The sequence below is a fragment of the Giraffa tippelskirchi genome, chromosome 12 (genome assembly GCF_054371585.1).
Source record: "Giraffa tippelskirchi isolate mGirTip1 chromosome 12, T2T-mGirTip1v1.2.pri, whole genome shotgun sequence".
Lineage (NCBI taxonomy): Eukaryota > Metazoa > Chordata > Mammalia > Artiodactyla > Giraffidae > Giraffa > Giraffa tippelskirchi.
The window spans coordinates 75,177,381-75,203,272 of NC_137286.1; the positions used below are offsets into that span (position 1 = coordinate 75,177,381).

General features: G+C 37.7%; 1 protein-coding gene across 8 annotated transcripts in view; it reads left to right on the plus strand.

The window, feature by feature from the left end:
- DIAPH3 (diaphanous related formin 3) overlaps positions 1–25,892 on the plus strand; it is a 543,512-nt gene that overhangs the window by 283,899 nt on the left and 233,721 nt on the right. For all 8 annotated transcript variants that reach the window (XM_081551708.1, XM_081551712.1, XM_081551711.1 and 5 more), the window contains one exon: positions 16,052–16,291. In XM_081551708.1, coding sequence (XP_081407834.1) covers positions 16,052–16,291 — 240 coding nt within the window. The remainder of the gene's footprint in view (positions 1–16,051; positions 16,292–25,892) is intronic.

Here is a 25,892-nt window from a genome sequence, read left to right on the forward strand (position 1 = left end):
TTGAAGAAAGTAGGGAAAACCACTAGACCATTCAGGTATGACCTAAATCAAATCTGTTACGGTTATACAGTGGAAGTGAGAAATAGAGTCAAATGATTAGATCTGATAGAGTGCCTGAAGAACTACCACGGAGGTTCCTGACATTGTACAGGAGGCAGTGATCAAGACAATCCCCAAGGAGGAGAAATGCAAAAAGGCAAAATGGTTGTCAAATGAGGCCTTAGAAATATCTGTGAATAGAAGAGAAGTGAAAGGCAAAGGAGAAAAGGAAACATATACCCATCTGAATGCAGAGTTCCAAAGAACAGCGAGGAGAGATAAGAAAGCCTTCCTCAGTGGTCAGTGCAAAGAAATAGAGGAAAACAGTAGAATGGGAAAGACTAGAGATCTCTTCAAGAAAATTTAGAGATACCAAGGGAATAGTTCATGCAGAGATGGGCTCAGAAATGGTATGGACCTAAGAGAAGATACTAAAGGAGGTGGCAAGAATACACAGAAGAATTATGTAAAAAAGATCTTCACAACCTAGATAATCACGATGGTGTGATCACTCACATAGAGCCAGACATCCTGGAATGTGACGTCAAGTGAGCTTTAGGAAGCATGAATACGAAGAAAGCTAGTGGAGGTGATGGAACTCCAGTTGAGCTATTTCAAATCCTAAAAGATGATGCTGTGAAAGTGCTGCACTCAGTATGCCAGCAAATCTGGAAAACTCAGCAGTGGCCACAGGACTGGAAAAGGTCAGTTTTCATCCCAGTCCTGAAGAAAGGCAATGTCAAAGAATGCTCAAAGTACCACACAATTGCACTCATCTCACACACTAGTAAAATAATGCTCAAAATACTCCAAGCCAGGCTTCAACAGCACGTGAACTGTGAGCTTCCAGATGTTCAAGCTGGATTTAGAAAAGGCAGAGGAACCAGAGATCAAATTGCCAGCATCCACTGGATCATCGAAAAAGAAGAGAATTCTAGATAAACATCTACAGCTGCTTTTGGCTATGCCAAAGCCTTTGACTGTGTGGACCACAACAAGCTCTGGAAAACTCTTTAAGAGATTTGTATACCAGACCTCCTGACCTGCCTCTTGAGAAATCTGTATGCAGGTCAGGAAGCAACAGTTCAAACTGGACACGGAACAACAGACTTGTTCCAGATTGGGAAAGGAGTATGTCAAGGCTGTCTATTGTCACCCTGCTTACTTAACTTATATGCAGAGTACATCATGAGAAACGCTGGGCTGGAGGAAGCACAAGCTGGAATCAAGATTGCCGGGAGAAATATCAATAACCTCAGATATGCAGATGACACCACCCTTATGGCAGAAAGTGAAGAGGAACTAAAAAGCCTCTTGATGAAAGTGAAAGAGGAAAGTGAAAAAGTTGGCTTAAAGCTCAGCATTCAGAAAACTAAGATTGTGGCATCTGGTCCCATCACTTCATGGGAAATGATGCTGGGAAGGATTGGGGGCAGGAGGAGAAGGGGACGACAGAGGATGAGATGGCTGGATGGCATCACGACTCAATGGACATGAGTTTGGGTAAACTCTGGGAGTTGTTGATGGACAGGGAGGCCTGGCATGCTGCGATTCATGGGGTTGCAAAGAGTCAGACAGGACTGAGTGACTGAACTGAACTGGTTTGTTGAATATTGCGTTTTTGTTTCAAGTCCTGTGTGATGATTTTGCCTTTTTTTACTAGAGTGGTCATTTTCTTTTAATGTGTTTATTAATATAGTGGGATTTCAATCTCACATCTTGTTATTCATTTTCTATTTTTCTCATCTATTCTTTGGTATTATTTTACTCTTGGATTGAGTATTTTAATGACTTTATCTTTCTGTTGGTTGGTTTGTTACTACTTTTTGTTTTATTTGTGGTTGCATTAGGGTTTACAGGTTATATTTTTAACTTCCTTCAAATGATATGATATCACTCTACGTGTGGTATGAAGCCTCACAATAATATACTCCCATTTGGGGCTTTGTGCATTTGTTATCACACATCTTACCCTGAGTTATGTTTAAAACTCTTAACATGTTGTAATTTTTACTTTCAACAAAGTAGTTGTCTTTTTTATCTACACACTCCACCATTCATCACTCTGTTGTGTAAATCTTTATTTCCATCTGGAATCATCTTTCTTCCACATGAAAAATTGCCGTAACAATTCTTCCAGTGCTAATGAATTCTTTCAGTTTTTCTATGTCTGTGGAAGTCTTTCTAACCTTCATTTTGAAGTATTTCCATCAGTATAGAATTCCAAGTTGATCATTTTTCCTTTCAGAGTTTTAAACATGTTAGTACACTGTCTTCTAGTTTGAATTATTGGGGCAGGAAATTTGCCATCACTCATAACTTTGTTCCTCCGTACATGTTTCTCTTTTTCTCTGGTTGTTTCGAAGATTTCTCCTTTGCTTGATTACTTTGATTGTGATGTAGTTTGGGTGTGTAGTTTTTTTCATATTTTTGTCCTTGGGTTTCACTGAGTTGGATCTGTGGATACTGGATTTGTAATTCTTTTTAAAGTTGAAATTTTTTTAGACATTGTGTTTGTCAAATATCTTTTCTGTATCTCCTCTCCTCTATTTCTGAAACTTAAGTTGCATCAGTTCAGTTCAGTCGCTCAGTCGTGTCCGGCTCTCTGCAACCCCATGAATCGCAGCACGCCAGGCCTGCCTGTCCATCACCAATTCCCGGAGTCCACCCAAACCTATGTCCATTGAGTCGGTGATGCCATCCAGCCATCTTATCCTCTGTCGTCCCCTTCTCCTCCTGCCATCAATCTTTCCCAGCATCAGGATCTTTTCCAATGAGTCAGCTCACACTGTTTCCTTTCTGGTACTCTGTCCTGAGAACGCAGCTGCGTTGGTATTCCACGCTCTTACCTCTGTACCAGTCATGACACCTCGGGGCTCCCCCTGGCTTCCTTTTCAGACAGCAAGCTGCAGCACTCACGGATGAACCTTTTTCCCCTTCTCAGTCCGTGTCAGTGTCTGAAAACTGTTGCCTCTGGGTGTGGAGGGGAAGGGAGATAAATGCAGTCCCTGTTTTTCCATTTTTGGCCCGAAGGGGAATTTCTCTCTGATTGTGGTAATGTTTTCTAAATCCATTTCAGTTTGTAAAATGATCTTGTATCTGTTTTTTAGCCAATGCAGGAGACCCAGGTTCCATCCCTAGGTTGGGAAGATCCTCTGTAGAAAGGAATGGTACCCACTCCAGTGTTCTTGCCTGGAGAATCCCACCGTCAGAGAAGCCTTGCAGGCTCGAGGCCCATGGGGTTGTGAAGCGTCAGACACAACTGAGCGGCTTGCAGATTTCAGCACTCCCTTCTTCGTCCACTGTGCTTCAGCTGCTTTCATTTCCTACTCCCTGCTCGGCTTTGCTCTACCCCTGCCTCTCGCTCTGCTTCAGCCCAGATACCCCTTCCCTGGGGTAGGACTCATCATCCTGATGTCTCCCACCATTCTCTATGTTATCCTGCATATTCATGAGCAATTACCCTTACCTAAAATGATCTTACCTATTTATATTATTGTTTCTCCTTTTATTTCCCTTTCTTTATCTGTTTACTTTAGTACATCCATTTGGTCCCGGTCCCTGTCATCTTATGTTCAATGTGATTCTTTGGCACATAATAAATATGCAATAAATAATTCAATATATAAATGAATGAGTAATTATATCTGTCTCTCATATAAGTCCAGAAGTAGTCATTAACATTTCACTGCTGAGGCAGCTTGTTCATCCATCTAGTAACTAGTATAGTTCAACTGTGAACCAGACTTTCATGATGCTGAAGGACAGCCTTCTTTTTTTTTATGGTGGCAATCACTCTTGTGTGTTTGCTGTAGGTTCCCCCTGTACTTGAAGTTGCTTTTAGCCATGGTTTCTGTATGCTTCATCACTGGCACAAATTTATTTTTAATATTTAAAGATTGACTTGAGTTAATGATAAATACAAATTACTTAGTGTGTTTGTGGAGGAGTTTAAATTATTGAGCTGTTGAATTCAGAATTAATTTTGGGGAATTTTGTCAAGTTTCTACTTTTTCTACTTTGGTATTTTAAGTCTTCTAAATAGACAACTAAAAAGTGGGCTATTTGAGTCCATAATAGGGATTATGGTTGTTTTTGGTATAGAAACATGATGCTTTCTTGTCAGACCATCTATGTAGCATTGAAATTTTATGGCACAATCTGTTTGATGTGTTTCATTTGCAAAAACAAAACATCGTTATAGTCACTTACTAATTACTAGCCATGAATCATTCATTTGAAAGAAAGTCGAAAGCAATTTGTAGTTGTAAGCAAAAAGGTCTCTTCTGAGTCATCACTTTGCAGACAACATTGTTTTAAGGTTGATTTTTAGATTTGAGTATCATCTAGTGCCTGAGAATCATTTCCTGTATTCTGCAAATCTCATTATATAGGTCTAGATGCTGTTTTCTAAGACTGTTTTGGAAATATAATGGAAAATGGGAGACTGGACTTCTGGAACTAAGTTACTATATAAGTGAAAGTGAAGTGACTCAGTCGTGTCCGACTCTTTGCGACCCCATGGACTGTAGCCTACCAGGTTCCTCTGTCCATGGGATTTTCCAGGCAAGAGTACTGGAGTGGGTTGCCATTTCCTTCTCCAGGGAATCTTCCCGACCCAGGGATTGAACTCTGGTCTCCTGCATTGTAGGCAGACGCTTTACCCTCTGAGCCAACAGGGAAGCCCCTAAGTTAGGCAATTTTATTGCTCTGGTGGCTTAAGGTATAATTACAATAAATATTGACTGGTTTATTTTATATCTTATTCTTGAAGCCATCTGGAAAGCTGTATAAATGTACATTTTTAGTCAAGTTGAGTGAATACTATAACCAATATTCTATATTTAATGGCTGTCCCCTTTAACACAAAGGTGAACATTTGATGAAAATAGATTGTATACAAACTATTTATATAGTCTTAAATCATCTTCCTTATAAATAACATTATATAAGAAAGTATTGTAACTTTACATTGGAAAAACTGATGGACATCACCTTAGCTAAATATTATGTATTATATTATTATAATATATGTATATATATATATATTTCCTTTAGTATACATATATGTGAAGAGGAAGAGAGAAAATATGATGAAGCAAATGATACAAAATGGAAACATTTGGTTAACCTAGGTAAAGAGTTTTTTGTATTTTTAAAACTAAAATTGTAATAAAAGCATTTTAAAATTCCATTTACAGTAATAAAACCACAAAATACTTAGGAATAAATTTTTAAAAATCTGTGGGGATCTCCCTGGAGGCTGGGCTGTGCATACGCGGAGCAAGATTTGCCACATGGCACTTGTTGCACAGATGCCAGGGGTCCGTCCTTCCTCGGAGTCATTGCAGTTCTGTCCCTGCGGGAGTAGAGGTAACTCTCACGGACATACTTGGCATTCACCCAAACAGCTAGTAAGCTTGTGCCTTAGGAAACATGACCAACGTCCTGAAGGAGAACCTACACTAGCCTGACCCTCACAAAATGAAGTCTGCGGTCTTCTCTGGGAAGAACGCGTCCTCACAAGTGAGAGGGGCTCTCCACAGAATGTGAGCCTACACCTGGAGAGACTATAAATAAGCCTATGGAGAAACTTAAAGGCGATTACCCAATGATTGATTTGCCTGCTAAATCTAGAAGGAACATTCTTCAAAGTAGTATTATACTTCAGGAGTTGTTATGGCATTTTATTATTTAATTAAGAAGTTGTGGCTCAGCTGGTAAAGAATCTGCCTGCAGTGCAGGAGACCCTGGTTTGATTCCTGGGTCGGGAAGATCCACTGGAGAAGGGATAGGCTACCCACTCCAGTATTCTTGGGCCTTCCTGGTGGCTCAGCTGGTAAAGAATCCACCTGCAATGCAGGAGACCTGGGTTCGATCCCTGGGTTGGGAAGATCCCCTGGAGAAGGGAAAGGCTACCCACTCCAGTATTCTCACCTAGAGAATTCCATGGACTGTATAGTCCATGGGGTCGCAAAGAGTCAGATACGACTGAGTGACTTTCACTTTCAAAGTTAATAAAATAGAATGTATCGTCAAAGGAAAAAACAGTCAAATCAATGAGGGCCCAGATTTTAGATTTCAAATATAAAGACTTTAATGTGGATATTATAAATATGTTTAACAAACTAAAGGAAATTATCTTTGAGAATTAAAGGAAATCAAAACTGAAAAGTTCAGTAACTGAATTAAAATATTCAATATGTCGGTTAAGTATATTGGAAATAGACAAACTAAAACACCTGTAATTGTAGTCTCAAAAGGATAAGAGAGTGAGATTGTGGCTGGCAAAATATTTGAAGAAATAAGGGCAAAGAAATGTCAAATTGAGTGGAAAAAATAAACATGGTTCAAGAATCTCAGTAAACCACATTCAGGATAAATATAAAGAAAAAGACACTGGCACATTCTAGTTAAACTGCTTAAATACAAAGACGAGAAAGTAATTTGAGGTGGAAGGGAACATATGAGAAAATAAGGAGATGGATATAGCTGATTTTCCAGAAATAATCAAAAGCAGAAGTCAACAGAATGGTGTATTTAAAAAGCGAGACAGAATAAGAGACACAGATGCATAGAACAATTTTATGGACTCTGAGGGAGAAGGTGAGGGTGGGACGTTCTGGGAGAATAGCATTGAAACATGTATATTATCATATGTGAAACAGAACACCATTCCATGTTCGATGCATGAGACAAGGGCTCAGGGCCGGGGCAGTGGGATGACCCAGAGGGATGGGATGGGGAGGGAGGTGGATGGGGAGGGAGTCCAGGAAGGGGAACACATGTAAACCCATGGCTGATTCATGTCAATGTATGGCAAAAACTATTACAATATTGTAAAGTAATTAGCCTCCAACTAAAATAAATTTATTAAAAAAAAAAAAAGAAAAAAATTTAAAAAAAATAAAATGCTGAAATAAATAAAACTGTATAAACTCAAAACTCTCAGTTTAGTAGATACCCTTCCCAAATAGGGTAAAATGAATACAATTTTAATTATATGAAAGCAGAGAGTTTGTGCCCATCACAGCTGTCCTACAAGAAAAGCTGAAGTTGTCCTGCAGGCCAAATCAAAGTGATACTAGATGAAAACTGGTATCCACAAAAAGGAATCAATACCATGTGAAATAAGAGATGAGCTGTGCTTTTTTTCTTGGCATAGTTTACTTAAAATAAACCTGATAATTAAAAAATGTCATTGCAGGATAGTGTTTATATGTATATAGAAGCAAAAGATGTGATGGTAGTTGCATAAATGATTGAGTAGGATGAATGAAATTGCACTATTGTAACATTATGACACACATGAAATGAGTCAGAAAGGGTGAAGGGTGACTGAAATGCTAGAGGGGGGAGTCAGGAAATGAAAACCATAAGAAAGCATAGTATGGACTTAACAGTCACTCTAAATAGACTACATAAAGATGCATACTGTTTGTCCTAGAGGAACCAGGAAAAAGCAGAAGAAAAAAATAGAGTACTAAAAATTGCTTGATAAACACAAAAGCAGGAAAGGAGAACAGAGATGTAAAGGGCAGAAAGGACAAATACAAAACACATAATAAGCAGTAAGAAAAGTAGCATAGCTACGTGTATTTCAGAGAATGCATATTTCAAGACAGATCATCTTTTAAGAGATAGTGGCATTACACAAGGATACAAGGAGTAATTTACAAGAAACAATCATCTTAAATATGTATGCACCTAATAAAGAGCATTAAAATTCATGAAACAAAACCTGTAGAATTAAATGGAAAAATAGATAACTTCCCAATCATAATGAGATTTTAATGCCCTTCTTTCATTTAATTCTAGTAAAAGTATATCAAAAAAGAAGACAGTAAATATTTGAAAAAACAAGACTGTTTTAGCAACCAGATTGTTCTATTGGTATTTATAGAAAATTTCCCATGTAACTGCAAAATATACATTCTTTTCAAATACGCATGAACATTCACCAAGGTAGACCGTATGGAAACATAAAATAAGCTCAGTAATTTTCCAAAGATTAAAATCTTGTAGAGTATGCTTTCTGTCTAAATTGGAATTAAATTGGACAAAAACAATAATAGAACATCTCTCACTGTTTGAAAATTGGATAACATAGTATTAAATTGTTTGTGGGTCAGAGAAGAAATTATTTTGAAATTCATGAAAATGAAAGCACTGAAAAAACTAAATTCTCAAATTTCAATCAGTAATCAAAGAAGGGGATCTATTACAGAAAATAACCTACTACAGACCCATATCATATATAAACATACATGAAAAAATTGTAATAAGATATTTTCGTTTCAAGTAGTGCAGTGCATAAAAAGGAGAGTGTATTGTTACCAAATTTGTACAAGGTTGGTTTAACATTTGAAAATTAATTAATGTAGTTGACCATATTACAAAAAAAGAAGGAGGAAAATCATACAATTATCTATGAACAAAAAGCATTTGACAGAATTCTACCTTGTTTATGATATGTAAGAACTCCTAGCAAGTAAAAACAGAACAAAACTTTCTCACCCTGATAAAGGACACCTGTGGAAACATGGGCTGTTCGCATGCTTAGTTGTGGAAGATTAAATTCTTTGTCATTTATAATTTGGAAACCAGACAAGGAAATCTATTCTTATCACTTTTCTGCATTATAATATATATTCTAACTTGTGTAATCAGAAAATGAGATAAAAAGCCTGTATGTTGGAAATGATGTAAGTGAACTTATTATCTATGTGAATACGTAAGGAATCTATAGGAAACTTAGGTCACAAAATAGTCACTATATGAAAATCAGTTGTATTTCTCTATATAAGCAATGATATATTGGAAAACAAAGTAAAAATAGTACTCTTTACAATAGCATCAAAGATGTAAAATACCTAAGGATGCATTTCACTGAACATGTGCAAATTTTCTATACTATAACTACCAAGTTATTGCTGAGAGAACTTATGGAAGTTGTAAATAAATGGTGATATATATACCATGCTTCTAGAGGAGAAGACTAAATTTGTTAAGATTACATTTTTCCCTCAAATGATCTATAGATTCCTAATACATACAGTCTTAATCAGTCCCAGCAGGTCTTATAATAGTAACTGACAAGATTTTACAAAAATTCATATGGCATGAAAGGACTTGGGATGGACAAAATCAATTTTGAGAAAGATAAATTTGGAGGACCTAGAGTACTGATTTGTTATCAAGACAGTATCGTTTTCGCTTAAGGATATATAAACTTTTTTCTTTAAAGTTTAGACTTTAAAGACTCACAAAGATACCATCAATTGATTTTCGACAAAGACTTGAAGGCTATTGAGTAGAGAAAGGAACTTCTTTGTACCAAATGATGCTGTGAAAAGTCCCTCATCATACCATGTGTGCATGCTAAGTTGCTTCAGTCGTGACCGACTCTCTGCAACCCTATGGACTTAGCCCACCAGGCTCCTCTGTCCATGCGATTCTCCAGGCATGAATTCTGGAGTGGGTTGGCATGCCCTCCTCCAGGGGATCTTCATGGCCCAGAGCTCGAACCTGTATCTCTTAACATCTCTTGCATTAGAAGGAAATGGCAGCCCACTCCAGTAGTCTTTCCTGGAGAATCCTATGGACAGAGGCGCCTGGCAGGGCTATGGTCCATGGGGTTGCAAAAGTCGGACGCGACTTAGTGACTAAACTACCACCAGTGCCACCTGGGAAGCCCTCATCATACCATACAGACTAGTTAATGAAGGGTGGAGTACAGACCTATACATGAAAAGATAAAGCTTCCAGAATAAAGCCTAACATTGGCAAACGAGGCATCTAAGTGGTATAAACCACTTTGTAAAAAGTTTGACAATTTTTGTTAAGTATTCATTTACATTCTTCCTTTTAGATATTTAATAGAAATGAAAAGACTCAAACAAGAGTTTTCATAGTATCCTATGTGAGTGTCTCTGGGCTGCCACCCCAAAGGTCCACAGTCTCAGTGGCTTAAAACAACACTCATTTATTCTGTCACACCCCTGGAGACCTTTGGTCCCACATGGTGCTCTTGACAGGGTTGGTTCCTTCTGGAGACTCTGAGGAAGAATCTGTATTTTGCCTCTCTCCTAGCACCTGGTAGCCTTTGGTATTTCTTGACTTGCAACAACATGCCATTCTCTGCTCCTTCTTCATATTCTTCATGTTGCCTTCCCCTGTGTGTGTCTTTCTCTCTCCTTTCCCTTAAAATGGCATGGCATTAGATTCAGGGATCACCCTAAATCCTGCATGGTCTCACCTGGAGATCTTTAAGTACTCAATCATACTATGTGTATGCAAATCTCGAAGTCATTTTCTTGAGTGAAAGAAATCAGATACAAAAAGTGTTTACTGAAAATTTCATTTATATAAATTTCAAGAACAGGCAAAACTTACAGCAATGAAAACATCGGTTTTCTGTGTTAGTGTGCGGATTGTCTGGAAGCAGACGTGAATGAATTTAAGACACCAGAATGGTTCCGGGTGTTATGCCAGCTTTTTAATTCATCAGATATGAAACTTATGTGTGAAGAGGATTTTGCTAAGACTGCCAAATTAAATAAGAAGCCTCTCGCTCTCTAACTTCACAACTTGCAGATCCTGAGTATCTGCAGAACTCATTTGGACCTGCTGTGAAATCCTTAGTGGTCCAGAATTGATAAGCATTGTATAAAAAGAGAAAGCATATCTGATGTCTATAGCAATTGCCTATTTCTTGACTAGCTGAAGGAATATACATTTTATCCTTTTAATATTTTTTGTATAATTCTTGGGTTTATCTTGCTCCTATAGCAAAATGTAAAAAAATGCCATATTTACTTTGCTGTTGTATAGTTTAAAAAATAATTTTAGCTTATGAGCTTTATTATCATAAGGGCACATTTATTTTAAAAAACAGTCTTGATAGTCTGAGCACTATCCAGGAATAAGGCACTTGAATAGCTATGTTTTTGATGCCTTTCCTGAAGTGCAATGAACTCTTTTTTTTTTTTTTTATTCTGAGGATTCTGGAGATCATGAAAATATTGGCCAGCTAAACAGTAAAGGGAAGATATTTTTCATATAGTTTGCTTGGGAAAAGCAAGTTCTAAACCCTTTCCGAAGGGTCTGTTGTTAGACCTTCCTTCTCAGACAGCACTTTCCTCCCATCCCTGCGTTATTTTTTCTAGTCTTGGCTTTCCCAAAGATCCACTTGTTTTTTTCATCTTCTCCTTGCTTCTCACACCTGTCTTACAGGGAGGGGAAGAATTAGCTAGTATGAAAATGTGAGTGACAAGTGCAGTATCAGGGGACAATAAAGGTGGATCTGGAAATACTTAGGGTAGTTGGGTAGCCGCAGAAGGAAGGAAAGGAATGTGAAGAGTAGCAGGCAGAGCTCACAGCAGGGTCGCTCGTCTCCATAGTGTTTGATCTAATAACTGCTATGGGGAAATTAAAGTCTGTTCTTGTCTGTAGGAAAATATGGTAGAAGTAGTTTGAGTATCAGATGGCTTTTAAGTTGCAGTTGTTAATTTTCATGTTATGATGCTCTGAGTGTCTTGCACACGTAGTTGGCAGCAAGTTAGCTCTAGACTCATGCCCTCTGGACCTGTGACCTTGCAGGAGTCATTTAACTTTCCAGAAGCACTGTCCCATTATTCCTTACAATTATGTATTTAGAAAGTGTCTAAAGTAAAGGTTCAAAGTAGTATTGATAAATCAATTAAGACTCAAGCTAGTAGCTTTTTAATCAGCAGGTTACTTAAGTTAGAAAGTTAAGTGAATGATTAACTAGTCTTACAATAACTTTAGGGAAGAATAATAAAGATATGGAGTGTGTTCTCAGACTTCTTGTGAGGTGCGCCTACACAAGGCTGCAGGTAAGAAGTGAGGGAAAACCCAAAAAGTTTTGAAAAAGTTCGCTTCTGAAATACCATGTTTGTAAAAGAAGCTGAATAAAGAGGACCAGATATGGTGTTAAATGTAGTTGGTATAAAAATGTCAAATAGATTCTGTTTTTCTCCCCCGTGAAATAATAGAGAAAATTAAAATTATACGTGAAAAACATAACCATAATGAGATTATGGGAGATTATATCTCCTGGAAGACTTTTCCTCCTTTTTGCCCTTTAAGACAGATGGCAAGAATTCGATGACACAAGGGCAGCAACCACGACTTCTGTGCCGCTCACAGCACTGAGTGGGCACCCAGTCAATGCTTGTTGGTTCACTGATTTTTCTAAAGGTCTTTTCGTCTTACTTTGTACCTGCTGCAACCATACAAGTGTTGCCAATGAACAAAATCTTGAAATAAAAATTACCCTCTGTGTTCTGGATATCGCTTTCGGTTTTATCCAGCCTCTGTTCTTGGTGTTGTCACTCTGGCATGTGACGTCTGTGGGCATGTGATGGCATGGTCGCCAGAGCACTACTCCCTGCTTCAAACAACAGTAGGAAAATCAAAATGTTTCTACTTCTTTTTTATGCCTTTAGTTTGATCTCCAGAGTATAACTCAGTGTTATCAGATTTTGGTGCTATGAGTTTATATTGCTAAGACCCTGTAGTAATAAATGTAAAGAATACCTCTGGAAAAAATGAATTCTAATTTGTTCTAACCTTCTAATTATTTGCTATCTTATAATTAAGCTTTTGTAGGAATCTTTCCTTTTTTTCTTTTTTAATGATTTTGTTAGTTTTGAGAATATTTTTTGAGCATCATAGCTCTCCATTTCTCCATCCAGTCTAGTCTTTGGCAGACAAGTCAGAGTTCTAAATTTTTGAGCAAGAAAACCACAGTGCAAATGTCCAATTTGAGAGAGTGTGTGAAAGGCTGAAGAAACCTTCAGGATTTAAAAAAAAAAAATTTTTTTTTAATTTTTAACCTTTTTCTTAGATCCCATCTGAAGAAATAGACTTTGATTTGACCAATAAGAAAAATAACTGCTGTTATCTTTATAGATCACAAGATTTAGGTCTTAGAACATTAGGTTTCATTGAGGTCTTTTTTTTCTTTTAAATAAAAGGGAAAGCCATTTGGTCTGGGGCATCAGTGTAGGCTGAGTGGTGGGCTATAAGCATGCTCGAGTTCTGGTGGTTTCTCAAGTTCCTTTCCAATATGGTAAGTTTGTTCACTAAAATGCATTTGTTTATTATCAGTCAAAATACTAACTTTTCAAAATTGGGAGGAACAAAATAATATGAAAAGGACATCTAATTACAAAGAGTGTTAAAAGATCTGTTTACATTATCCTTCCTGACTTTGCTTTGTCAGGACTTTCCATAAACTCATAGCACTTTTTCCTGCATTACATCACAGACTTACTCTGTGTTCTCAAGGAACCTGTCCCTAGTGCCAGGTAGACTCATTACTCATACACATCTAGGTTATATTTTTCTAGGAAAATTAATTACTTTGTACTGGCTACATGTGGTGAGCTTGTCAGCAGAAAGCTTTCACATACTTCGGGGTAGTTTAATATAGGCTTTTAGGCAGTCTTCTTTATCTTTGCACATGAGGTAGTATATTAATATATGTTAAAATTAATCTATTTTGCAATAATAATATTTTGCATCAGGTATTAGAGAATTCTTTCCGTGTTTATTGTTGTTTTTGTTCAGTCTCTAAGTCATGTCTGACTCTTTGCAACCCCATAAACAGCAGCTCAGTGATTCTGTCTAGCCATCTCATCCTCTGTTGTCCCCTTCTCTTCCCACCCTCAATCTTTCCCACCTCACGGTCTTTTCCAGTAAGTCAGTTCTCACGTCAGGTGGCCAAAGTATTGGAGCTTCAGCATCAAGAGTCTTCTCTAACACCACAATTTAAAAGCATCAATTCCTCGGACTTCAGCTTTCTTTATAGTCCACCTCTTACATCCGTACATGAATACTGGACAAACCATAGCTTTGACTAGATGGGCCTTTGTTGGCAAAGTGGTGTCTCTGCTTAATATGTTGTCTACGTTGGTCATAGCTTTTCCTCCAAGGAGCAAGTGTCTTTTAATTTCACGGTTCTTGTTTATAGCGAAGTACCAAATACCTGACTTCATAATCATGAATGAGGGCATAGGCTGAAAGCAGAAATGGCTGTGGGTCCATAATACACCTTCTTAATGGCTGTGTGTACATGTGACTGCCCCCTTGTATGTCTTATTGTTCTTGAAGGCTAAATTAAAAGTAATAGAGTATCATATAGAATTTTTCCAGTACAATATAATTATGTACAAATAGTAAATTTGTAATATTTAAGTAAGGATACAAATTCCAGGTAAGTAAGTTCATTTGGAAGCATTGTATAACAAATGAAATGACTTTATGAGAAGTAATCACAGCTTATATCTACTTTCTGTGCTAAGACATACAATGTCCAAACAATGATTTGTGTCCACTAAGAAAAGGTATCCTATTAATGCCTCACTTTGTCTTTCTAAAATTTATTTTTATTACTAGAATCATTCTATAAAATAATTAGTAATGTTTCCTGTACTTTAAAAAGTTGTCCCTTTTGACCTTGCAGTTTCTATACTTTCTTCTAGGAGAAAATATTTTATCTGGATGGGAACTTGAAGACATTGATTGGATTCAAGGAATTTTAAGACATTCCTTAGAGTACTTTGTAGAGGGACTTCTTAATAACTGTATTAGTTTAGGTTATAGAATCTTGATTGTATATGTGTAAGCATTTAACAGGTCAAGTGGGTGGGAGAATACTATATGTACATTAGATATTTAAATTATTTGCTGAGAAAGTATTCAGTAAGTCTATGAGTTCAGTTCATCTGAAGATGCTCTCGGAGGTATCTACTGAGAGCTTTTTATTGCTCCGCTTTTGTTAGATGAGTTAACTGGGTTATTTTTCTGTGTTACTAAGGTGGTATCTGTAGTGTCCTGTTGGAGTCTAATAAGTTCAGGCTTTTGTATGGTAGATTTTATTTTAAATAACAGTCATTATATTATGAGCAGATAGCTTTCTGTCTCCTTAATGAAATCCTGTAAGCTTCACATGACGTTGCTTTTTTTTTTTTTTTTAGCTTTTCCTTTAGGGTCTGTGACAAACACAACTCTCCTATTTTAATCCTGTCATATCCTGTCACTGTTTTTTCCCTCACGTTGCCTCAAAATGCTGATGTTTATGGTTGTTATTGAAGTTCACTGGTTTGGCTACTGCTGCCCCATCAATCCGTTTTGTCTCAAATTTCTAATATGTTTGGTCAAAGAATTCACGTGTAACTTAAACTGCGTACATCCCAAGTCCTCTGGCTCCTCCGCTCCTGTGTTGCTCGGGTGTGGTTTGGGGGCAGACTGAAGGCCAGAGCTTGCTGGCCCTCTGGCCCCTTGCTCTTTGTGATGCCCTCAGCCCCTCTCACACCCAGGACAGGAGCCCGAGTCCCGACGGGGCCTCTCGTGCGCGTGGCCGACCCGTGGCTGCCGCCGGGGGCAGCCCTGCACGGGCTTCCCAGCTCTGACTGCCCCGAGCCTGGGCAGGGGTCCCTCTGCGGCCCTGTGTTTCTGAGGGAAGTCAGTAAAAACTGGGACCTATTTACTCTCCCTTGATCTAACACACACTGTTAGCCAGCAGGCTTCTTGTGGACAACAGTTGCTCTTTGAAGAAAACAAACCCCCTTTAGACCTATCTGAATCTGTTTTAAATATGACCCAGCATAGTTCAGTATTGATCAAAAATTAAAGCAGTGCTATGTATGAATGCTGTGTAATTTGTTGCATCTGTATCCTGTTACCTTTTAAAAATTGGTTTTTTAAAAAGTATATGTACTTTATTATTCAGTTAAACTTTGTCACTTAACTGAAGCTTTCTTTTCAACGAGCATTTAAATTGTTAATTTTTTCTTTGAGGGATGACTCTGGATTCTTCACAAAAACATGCAGGGTTTTTCTCTCTTCCTGCTATCAGTTTTAGGGGACATATTGCTTCTTCCGTACTGTCATACCAATAAATCATTCCAGATTACTTGCAGCCACACAGTACTAAAGTATACCATGCATTTTAAAGGAAATCTGCTATTTTCTTTTCAATCAGATGAGCAATGTGAAGAGACTACGGCCACGGCTCAGTGCTATTCTCTTTAAGCTTCAGTTTGAAGAGCAGGTGAACAACATCAAGCCTGACATCATGGCTGTCAGTGCTGCCTGCGAAGAGATCAAGAAGAGCAGGGGCTTCAGCAAGTTGCTGGAACTGGTGTTGCTAATGGGAAACTACATGAATGCTGGCTCCCGGAATGCACAAACCTTCGGATTTAACCTTAGCTCTCTCTGTAAAGTGAGTTTGTTATTTGTTTTTCCAATTTATTTTTTAATTGGAGGAAAATTGCTTTACAATGTGGTGTTGGTTTCTGCCATACAACAACGCAAATCAGCCATAATTATACATATATCACCTCCCTCTGAACACTTATTCTTAAATGTCAGCCCTGACTACATTATTTATTCTTTAGTTTGATGTGCTCATTGTCAATAGCTTATACTGAACCATCAACCCAAACCCAGAGTGAACTGAGCTAATTTACTCAACCTCCGAACTAAATCCAAATATTAATTATTTCTGATCTGCAAATTCAAATGAAAGATTTTTGTTTAATAGCAAAATTGTGTTGTAAATCTATGCTTTCTCAAATTGATGAAATGGAACATCAAAATATTATTTAAGCCTAATATTCATTCAATATAAATACCTGCATATGACAGTATATATATATTGAGAATTGCTTGTGATTGCCACTAAAATTTTTACCTTTGGCTATTTAAATGTTTCTTTGCATTTTTATTTTTTGAAAGCTGACTAAAGGGAAAGAAAATTGAGACTGCTTTATATAAAAGGAAAGTCATATTAGGAATAAACATAACTCAGATGTCTTTAATGATTTTGAAATATTTCTACTTAAATATAATGTTGGAGGAGATGAAAATTTAGTAAGTTTAGAGTTTTTTTTTTTCCTTCAGTTTCTTTTGTAGGTTAAATTTTCTTACAGCAAATCCATTCATTGTTTTATATAGCAGAGCTCTGTCTTAAGAAGTGGGCCATAGTAATAGTGCTTTATTGATCTGCTTACAACAAATTCTTCTCAGTTACACAGCACAAGAAAAGCTTCTCTTGTTCTTGACCTGGTCACATCTACACTCCCTGATTAAGGAATTTGATTATTGTTATTGCCAGTTTGATAGGGGAGGCAAGAAACACGTTCAGCTTTAGCTTGGGTTACTGAATAGTTAATCTCTTGGTGCTTTCATGGCTTTTCTTGCACGATTCCCCTGGCTTATGCTTCCTTTTGGTAGCAGTGCCTTGCGAACTTTTCTCCTCTCCCATATCCATCTTTTCATTCTTCTCTCCTTGTTTTCTTAGCCTGCTATGTTCAGTGAAGATCCCTAGCAAGTATTAAGATGGAACTCATAATACATGTGTTAAAAACTGCACATTTATAGAGTGCTTACTTACTCTTGTGTAAAACGCTTGTCCTCATCATCTCATTTTACATATATGATTAATATTTACCCGGGATACGTGGAATTCATGTTTTTCATATGTGATCCATTAAGCATGCTTAAATATTTCCGTGGACCTGTATACTAAAGTTACTGCAGCAGAGTTAAGAGAGAATGGCTAGCTGGACTAAGGGAAGGCAGCTACTCACTCGGAGAAGAGCAGGAATTTGAGCTGGATCTGGAAGGATGAGTAGATGTTCCCTGAGAGGAAAAAGCGTTCTAAAAAAGCATCAGCAGTTCATATAAAGGGTTATATCATGGCATGTGTGAGTATACCAAGTGATCAGTTATTGTTGAAGGGGCTTCACTGGTAGCTCAGATGGTATAGAATCTGCCTGCAATGTGGGAGATTAGGGGTCGATCCCTGGATCAGGAAGATCCCCTGAAGAACGAAATGGCAACCCACTCCAGTATACCTGCCTGGAGAATTCCATGGACAGAGGAGCCTGGTGGACTACAGTCCATGGGGTTGCCAAGAGTCAGACATGACTGAGCGACTCACACTTTCCAAAAGGATGGAGGAGGAGTGGAGAAAATAGAAATGAAATAGTAAGCTGGTCTCAGTGGTGAAGAGCTTAGGTGTCATGCCATATGGTAAAGGCTTTATGAAGGCATATTAGTTCTGTAGGTCAGGTGACATTATCATCTGTCTTCCAGGAAGATAATTCTAGCAGCAGTGTGGAAGAAAGGCCAGCTGCACCTTCCAGTACTGTCACCATTAGCTGTATAGGACTTTTCAAGTTTCAATCAATTACTATTTAAATAAACTTAAAAATTTAATTCCTCAGTCACACTTAGCATGTTTCAAGTGAGTCAGTGTCCATACATGCAGACAGCATAAACAGCACATTTCCATCACTGTTCTATTGGACAGCATTGGGTTAGGGGGTTATAGTGGAGAGACTCAGTGATTGGCTGACCTGTGTCACGTAACCTAGGAGGGTACCGGGGGAAATGGAGCTAAGAAGATAGCTGGGGATGGAAAAGGAAAAAGGGAGGAGCCAAAGATAATTCCTTGCTACTGACATGTTTGAAGCTATTGCTCAAAAGAGAAATGAGTTCAGGCTGATTTTGGTGTTTCCTATCCCTAGTTTCTAGAGTAGGCAGTGGCACCCCCTCCTGTATTCCTGGCTGGGAATCCCATGGAGAGAGGAGCCTGGTGGGCTGCGGTCCATGGAGCTGCAAAAGAGTCAGACATGACTCAGTGACTAAACCACAAACAACAGTCTCTATTACCTCAGTGTCTTAAAAGGCATCTGATTGAAGCTGCCTTCTTTATATATTTTACATATATTTGAGGGTCCACTATGAAACGGTCACTGTGCTCTGAGATGATGGAGATCTGACTAAGGTAGTTGCAAAGGAGTAGAGGGGATGGAGGGAAGTGTCCACATTTAAGGAACATCTAGGAATTGGGAGGGCATGGTGATTATGAGTTTGGAGGCTGAAGGGAAAGGAGGCAAGTAAGACTGCCAGTTCAAGCTTCCCCTGAGAAGGGAAGCCAAGGAAGAAAAACAGGGCCGGGGGTGAGATGGCGGAGAAGTGAAGTCCACACGTGGAAACTTCAGATTTTGTATCTCGGAATGATGGCCAGCTCACAAGAAGCTGACCACATACCTTCCCTCATGCCTTCCTTCAAAAGAGAGGTGGAGACAAGAGGTTAGGTCTGGTTAATGAAGTGGGACTGTCTCATGTAGTGCTTGGTACATAGTAAATGCTGAATAAATAGCTGCCGAATGGATAACAGTGCACAATGCAGTACATTCAGTGTTGTGTAAAGACAGTGTTATTATGTAGTTGAAAATAGATATCCTTTCATATTGATACACAGTTGCTGATGCATAATGATTTAAAACCCTTTGCAAATAGAGTGCTTCCTGCTAGTATTTTACTATAGTCAAGCTATAAACCTGTTAATCTGTCTCCAGGTAATAGGGTTGACTATATTTTCGGTCAACGATACTAGATATTTTGATCATCCCTGTTAGGAGCCTTCTGTTGTACAAGAAACAAAATAAATACTACAACTTCATATTTTTTATTAGCCTGTATGTCAGGTTGAAAGCATTTATTGAACAAGATGATATCTCATCATGTCTGTTATCAGAAGTAGCAGCTTGATCTTTGACAATTGTGATTGAATTTTCACACTGAGCATGAAGCATTTGCTTTGATGATAAGCCCCATATAAGGAATTCCATATGTGTTTGACAGTAGAAAGACAGGGTAATATTTTAATCTGTTCAAACATGCTGGGTAATTATATGCCATTTAATATTCTATATCCAAAATCTTTACTTTAAGTGTGCTTTATAAATTTAGCTTAAGTATGAGGAAAGTTAAGTTGTTAACTTTGCATTGTTTAGAGATAAATACATGAATAGTGAATTCTATATGCATTGTAATTTGGTTTTAGGGAGTATATTATCTTTGCTTATATCTGTGATTGAGATGACTAACTATAATAAACTATTATAATTTATATTATAATGACAAACTATATTATAATAAAACTATAACATCACCAACTCAACGGACATGAGTTTGAGCAATCTTTGGGAGATGGTAATGGACAGGGAAGCCTGGAGTGCTGCAGTTCATGGGGTCACAAAGAGTTGGACACAACTGAGCAACTGAACTGAGCAACTATAATAAATGAGTTCAGAAAGAAAAGATTTTACTTTCTTTTACCCAAAGATTTGATAGGGTCTGTGATAAATATAAAAGTAAAATTTGAGCCATAAAGTAACCATAGACTAGAATGTATTAAGATGTAAGCGTAAATTAAAGTAGATGGTAGGCTTGAGGCTTTCTGATGGAAATAGTGAAGTGCAGAAGACGGTCATGAGACTTTGTGAACTAAATATTTTAATTTCTCTTATTAGCCAAGGCTGCACTTCATGTGAAATTTTGCCTGCATGTCATTATAAATGGAAAATAGGATGTCGAGCAGTGCTCTTTAAAATAGCAAATGAAAAAAATCAGTATCATGAAGATCTTTCTTTTAGAACCATCTCCCCCCCGCCCCCATCACCCACTCCCGTCTCTTGCAAATACGTACTCAGAGCCTGTTACGGGGTAACACTCTAAGAGAACCCTCATAGTAAGATGCTGCTGGTGCTGTTTAGTTACAAAGTCATGTTCGACTCTTTGAGACCCCGTGGACCATAGCCTGCCATGCTCCTCTGTCCATGGAATTTCCCAGGCAAGAGTACTGCAGGTCCTGAATAAAATATAGTAATCTCAAACTGCTTATTATCCAAATTTATCTAAAGTTTAGTAATATCTTTGGAGGATTTTACAAATGTCAAGCACTCTCTCCATTCTTCTATATAGTCTGACGTTTATCCTTTTAAAAAGCCAAGCCATCAGAAAGCAAGGCACTTATATCGTTTTGCTTAAACTAGGGATAGCATTACTATAACTGAAGAGTACACGTGTATCATTTGATAATAAGCAGTTTGAGATTACATTCTTTTATCCAGCCCTTCTCTTGACTAAATGCAAATTTGTATCCTTAGAAATCCAATCAGCAATTAGGTAGGTGCTTGTCTGATGAAAATGCCCACCTAGAAAAATGTATATATTGTTCATGCTAAAATTAGTAATTTTAGAGAACCTGTGTGGAGGCAGGTAAGTCAGTATTCTAGAAAAAGGGGGTTGACTCTACCATCAAACTCTACACCATATCAAATATATGAGATGATTTTAACTTGTTTTTAAAAAGATGTTGTCAATTCAGAAACAATGATTATAACATGCTTATATGTATTACTGATGTCTGCTAAAATGTGTGATTTCTAAATAACAAATCATCCCAATTAGTACAATTGAATGATGGAGCTATTTGTTCTAGGTAGCTAAATAAACTGACTCCCTGTACTGGGATAGTAAATATAAGTTTTGGAAGAGTTTACCAATGATAATAAGTTATATCAGTTTATGCAGTGTTAGTTAGAGGGGAGGGATTGCAGAAAAAAGTCACTGTTGTTTTATCTATAAATTTATCCATATTATCACTTATAGGAAATTTCCTATTATCAGTGGCAGTAGAATGTTCAGTTAATTCATTTCAAACGTGAAGCTATCAAAGCATACGTAGTAATGGGACTGTTGATATGGGAGTTAGATATTAAATGCAATGGTGGCAGGCCAGTTTGATTTTTGTCTGTTATCTTTTCAAGCGCATGAAATTCTTATTTGGTCTGTATGTTTCTTTTATAAGCATAGGCTAACCAAAGTCAGATAATTGCACTGAAGCTGTGATGGGGAGGATTTTTAGAAATACGATTCGTCTCCGCATTCTTTGGTGCCTTTGCTAGCAGTCGTGAGTGGTCTCCTGAAGTGTGTGCAGCTCTCCTTCAGGGCCTCAGTTCTCACCCCTCAGCACCCTTTACAAATAGCAATGTGTCAGCCTCGCATTGGGTCAGGTACTGCAGCATGTGTGGAAGCAGATCCTGATGAGTGGCAGCTTCAAAAAGATCCCACAGGTGATCTTTAATGTTCAGACTGAACTGAGGATCATTTTGTCTGCCCCACTTACCCCAGAATGAACAATCCTTGATAGGTGGCCTGGAGCCAACCAACCAACAAACACGCAAAAGCTAAACCTAACCAATATGAGAGCAAAACAAAGATGAAACAACTCTACTTCCTCACTTAAGGGTTAGAGGTGAAAATATTCCCCCAAACTGCAGCTTTTCTTTGGTGCCACGCTGAGCACTGTTCGGAAAGGGGAGGAGATGAGTGAGAGAGGTCTGACGCCCAGCGACACGGTGGGGCTGAGATACGCTGATGGTCAGGGTCCTGAGTTAGTTGTCAGGACCTGGTCAAGAAAGCAGAGTCTCAGTGATTATGAAGAGCAGGAAGCAAATCCCTCTACCTGTCACATGTGTTTATATTCTGCAAGCTTGTCACAGTCACACAGGTTACCACTCGCGATCTTTTTTTGTGAAATCTTGATTCTCGTATATATCACCTTTTCCTTTACTATGTGAAGTTATTTTTAAGAAAGACCTTTTCAAACAAATCCATTGTTCCATCGGCATTCATTTTTTCAGAAGGATTTTAGAAGAATTTTTATTTGCTATCAGATTGGAAAGCCACTCCAGTAAGTTTTGGCACCCTTTGAAAACAAAGCGGTTTCTGGCCAAAGACTTGAAGATAACAAATGCCACACATCCAGCCAATTAAGTCTGAGAAAAATCTGACTTCCAAAGCAGTGTGAAACTACTTAGATTGCTTAACTCTATCGGACTCATTCATTAACATATTTAATCTGTAGCATTTTCCAAGAAATAATTAATTAGCTTTACTAATAGTGTTTCTGATAAATTATTCACATCACCTTTGTTTTCTCAGTCACTGTTGGAATTATCCGTTGGTTACAGTGATGAAACCCAGGGGGTTTTGTTCATGAAGAGTCAGGGTGCTGCTCGGGTGCTGGCCTCTCACCGCTCTCAAAACCAGAATTCCTGACCTGTCAGCCTCCCTGTCCCCGAAGCTGACAGACTCAGATTCCTCCTTAACACTGCGCTTAGAGATTAAAAAAAAAAAAGATCTTAATGATCCAGATAATCACGATCATGTGATCACTCAGCTAGAGCCAGATATTCTGGAATGCAAAGTCAAGTGGGCCTTAGGAAGCATCACTACAAACAAAGCTAGTGGAGGTGATGGAATCCCAGTTGAGCTATTTGAAGTCCTAAAAGATGATGCTGTGAGAGTGTTGCACTCAATATGCCAGCAAATTTGGAAAATTCAGCAGTGGCCACAGGACTGGAAAAGGTCAGTTTTCATTCCAATCCCAAAGAATGCTCAAACTACTGCACGATTGCAGTCATCTCACACGCTAGTAAAATAATGCTCAAAATGCTCCAAGCTAGGCTTCAATAGCACGTGAACCGTGAACTTCCAGATGTTCAAGCTGGATTCAGAAAAGGCAGAGAAACCAGAGATCAAATTGCCAACATCTGTTGGATCATTGAAAAAGCGAGAGAGTTCCAATAAAACATTTACTTCTGCATTACTGACTATGCCAAAGCCTTTGATTGTGTGGATCACAACAAACTGGAAAATTCTTTAAGAGGTTGGAATACCAGACCACCTGACCTGCCCCTTGTGAAACCTGTATGCAGGTCAGGAAGCAACAGTTAGAACTGGACATGGAACAGCAGACTGGTTCCAAATAGGAAAAGGAGTACATTAAGGCTGTATATTGTCACCCTGCTTATTTAACTTATATGCAGAGTATATCATGAGAAACGCTGGGCTGGAGGAAGCACAAGCTGGAATCAAGATTCCCGGGAGAAATATCAGTAACCTCAGATATGCAGATGACACCACCCTTATGGTAGAAAGTGAAGAAGAACTAAAGAGCCTCTTGATGAGGGTAAAAGAGGAGAGTGAAAATGCTGGCTTAAAAACTCAGCATTCAGAAAACTAAGATCATGGCATCTGGTCCCATCACTTCATGGCAAAAAGATGGGGAAAAAGTGCAAACAGTGACAGACTTTATTTCTGAAATTAAAAATAAATAAATCTGAATGAAAGTATTCTCTTAACCCAAGAAAAGACATGGAAAAATGTATAATATTAAATAAAGGAACTTAATCTGAAAAGCCTACATACTCTTATCCCCAACTTTGACATTCTGGAAAAAACGAAATTATGGAGACAGTAAAAAGATCAGCAGTTCCTAGAGGCTGTGTGGGACAGGGAAGAAAGAACGGATGATTAGGTGGAGGACAGGAAATTTTTCAGGGTGATGAAACTATTCCCTGTGACTCTGTAACGGTAGATATGTGACATTATGAATTTGGCAAAACCCATACAACTTTAGAAGACAGAGTGAACTCCAAAATAAAGTTTGGTTCTTACTTAATAATAATGTATCAATAATATCAATATTGGTACATACAATTTAACAAATGTATCACACTACTGGAAAATGTTATTGATAAAGGAATTTGTGTGTGTGGAGGAGAGAGTTTATGGAAAATCTGCATGTTTTGCCCAATTTGTCTTAAAGCTGAAACTGCTCTAAAATATAAAGTCTGTTAATTAAATAAATTAATCAGGATAAAGCCCATTTAAAATTAGTGTATTTGATCCCTTTATGTTAACTGAAGAACACTGATCTATTTAAAACCTCTTGTGGAATAAGGGGATAGTGTAAATAGAACATTGAACAATATAATAGTCCAACAAGATAAAATTTTACTAAAATGCAAAAATGGTTTTCATGCCGAAATGCTCACTAAAATCCAGTAGAAATATGTTTCAAACATAATTAAGAGATGGTGTGTCTGTGAGGATGTGGTAGAAATCTAGTTTAATTATAGAAGTTGACATTATTGAAAGCATTTTCTTCCTTATTTAATGTTTTAATTCTTGTCATTTTAAAATGAAAAATACTAAGCATTGGTATGAGTTATTTTTATATGTGAATGCCCATAAATTTATGTAATAACTATTTTACCTAATATAGTTTATCTCTACCTATCTTTAAAATCATTATGATAGTTTTGTTATATGTGTTAATGGTTGTGGCAGTGACATAGATGATGCAAACCGTCTTGTTTATGTTAAGATTTTAAATTTCCATTTATTTTGGAGAGATACACAGTATCTTTGAAAAATTTAATTGGCACAGTGATTATTTTTTAAATATGTATTTATACATATCAGGGAATAGTTCATTCTATAATTGTAGTTGGTTTCCCTAGTGATTTTGGACCTAGACATTGACTTTTTGACTTCATAACTGAGCAGTTATGATATATTCATTGGCAGTTCATATTCAGACATCCATTTACATGTGGGTACATGTAACTTACATATAGAGATGTTGTTTCAAAGATAAACTAAATACTTTATTCTGCCGGTGATTTAAGATGGAATATGATGTTAGTAAATATACTTGGCTAGGTCTCTCAAAGATGAAACTGTATAGTTTCATTCAGCCATATTTGTATCATATTTTGTCAGCACTGATCCTATTAGCAATATGGAAAGACTTTGAGCTTTCCTGGTGTCTCAGATGGTAAAGAATCTGCATGTAACGCAGGACACACTAGTTCAATCCCTGAGTTGGAAAGATCCCATGGAAAAGGGAATGGCTACCCACTCCAGTAATCTTGCCTGGAGAATTCCATGGACAGAGGAGCCTGGTAGGGTAAAATCCATGGGGTTTCAAAAAGTTTGACATGACTGAGTGACTAACACTTTCACTTTTTTCACTTTTGCATTTGAGGTAAAATTCAGGGAGCATTTTATTAATTTTATGGATAGATCAGTAGAAAGAATGCCATGCTTTCAAAACTAGAAGAGATTTCAGGGTAGAGGTATAGAGGCTTTCCAAGCTAGAATTAACATGTTAT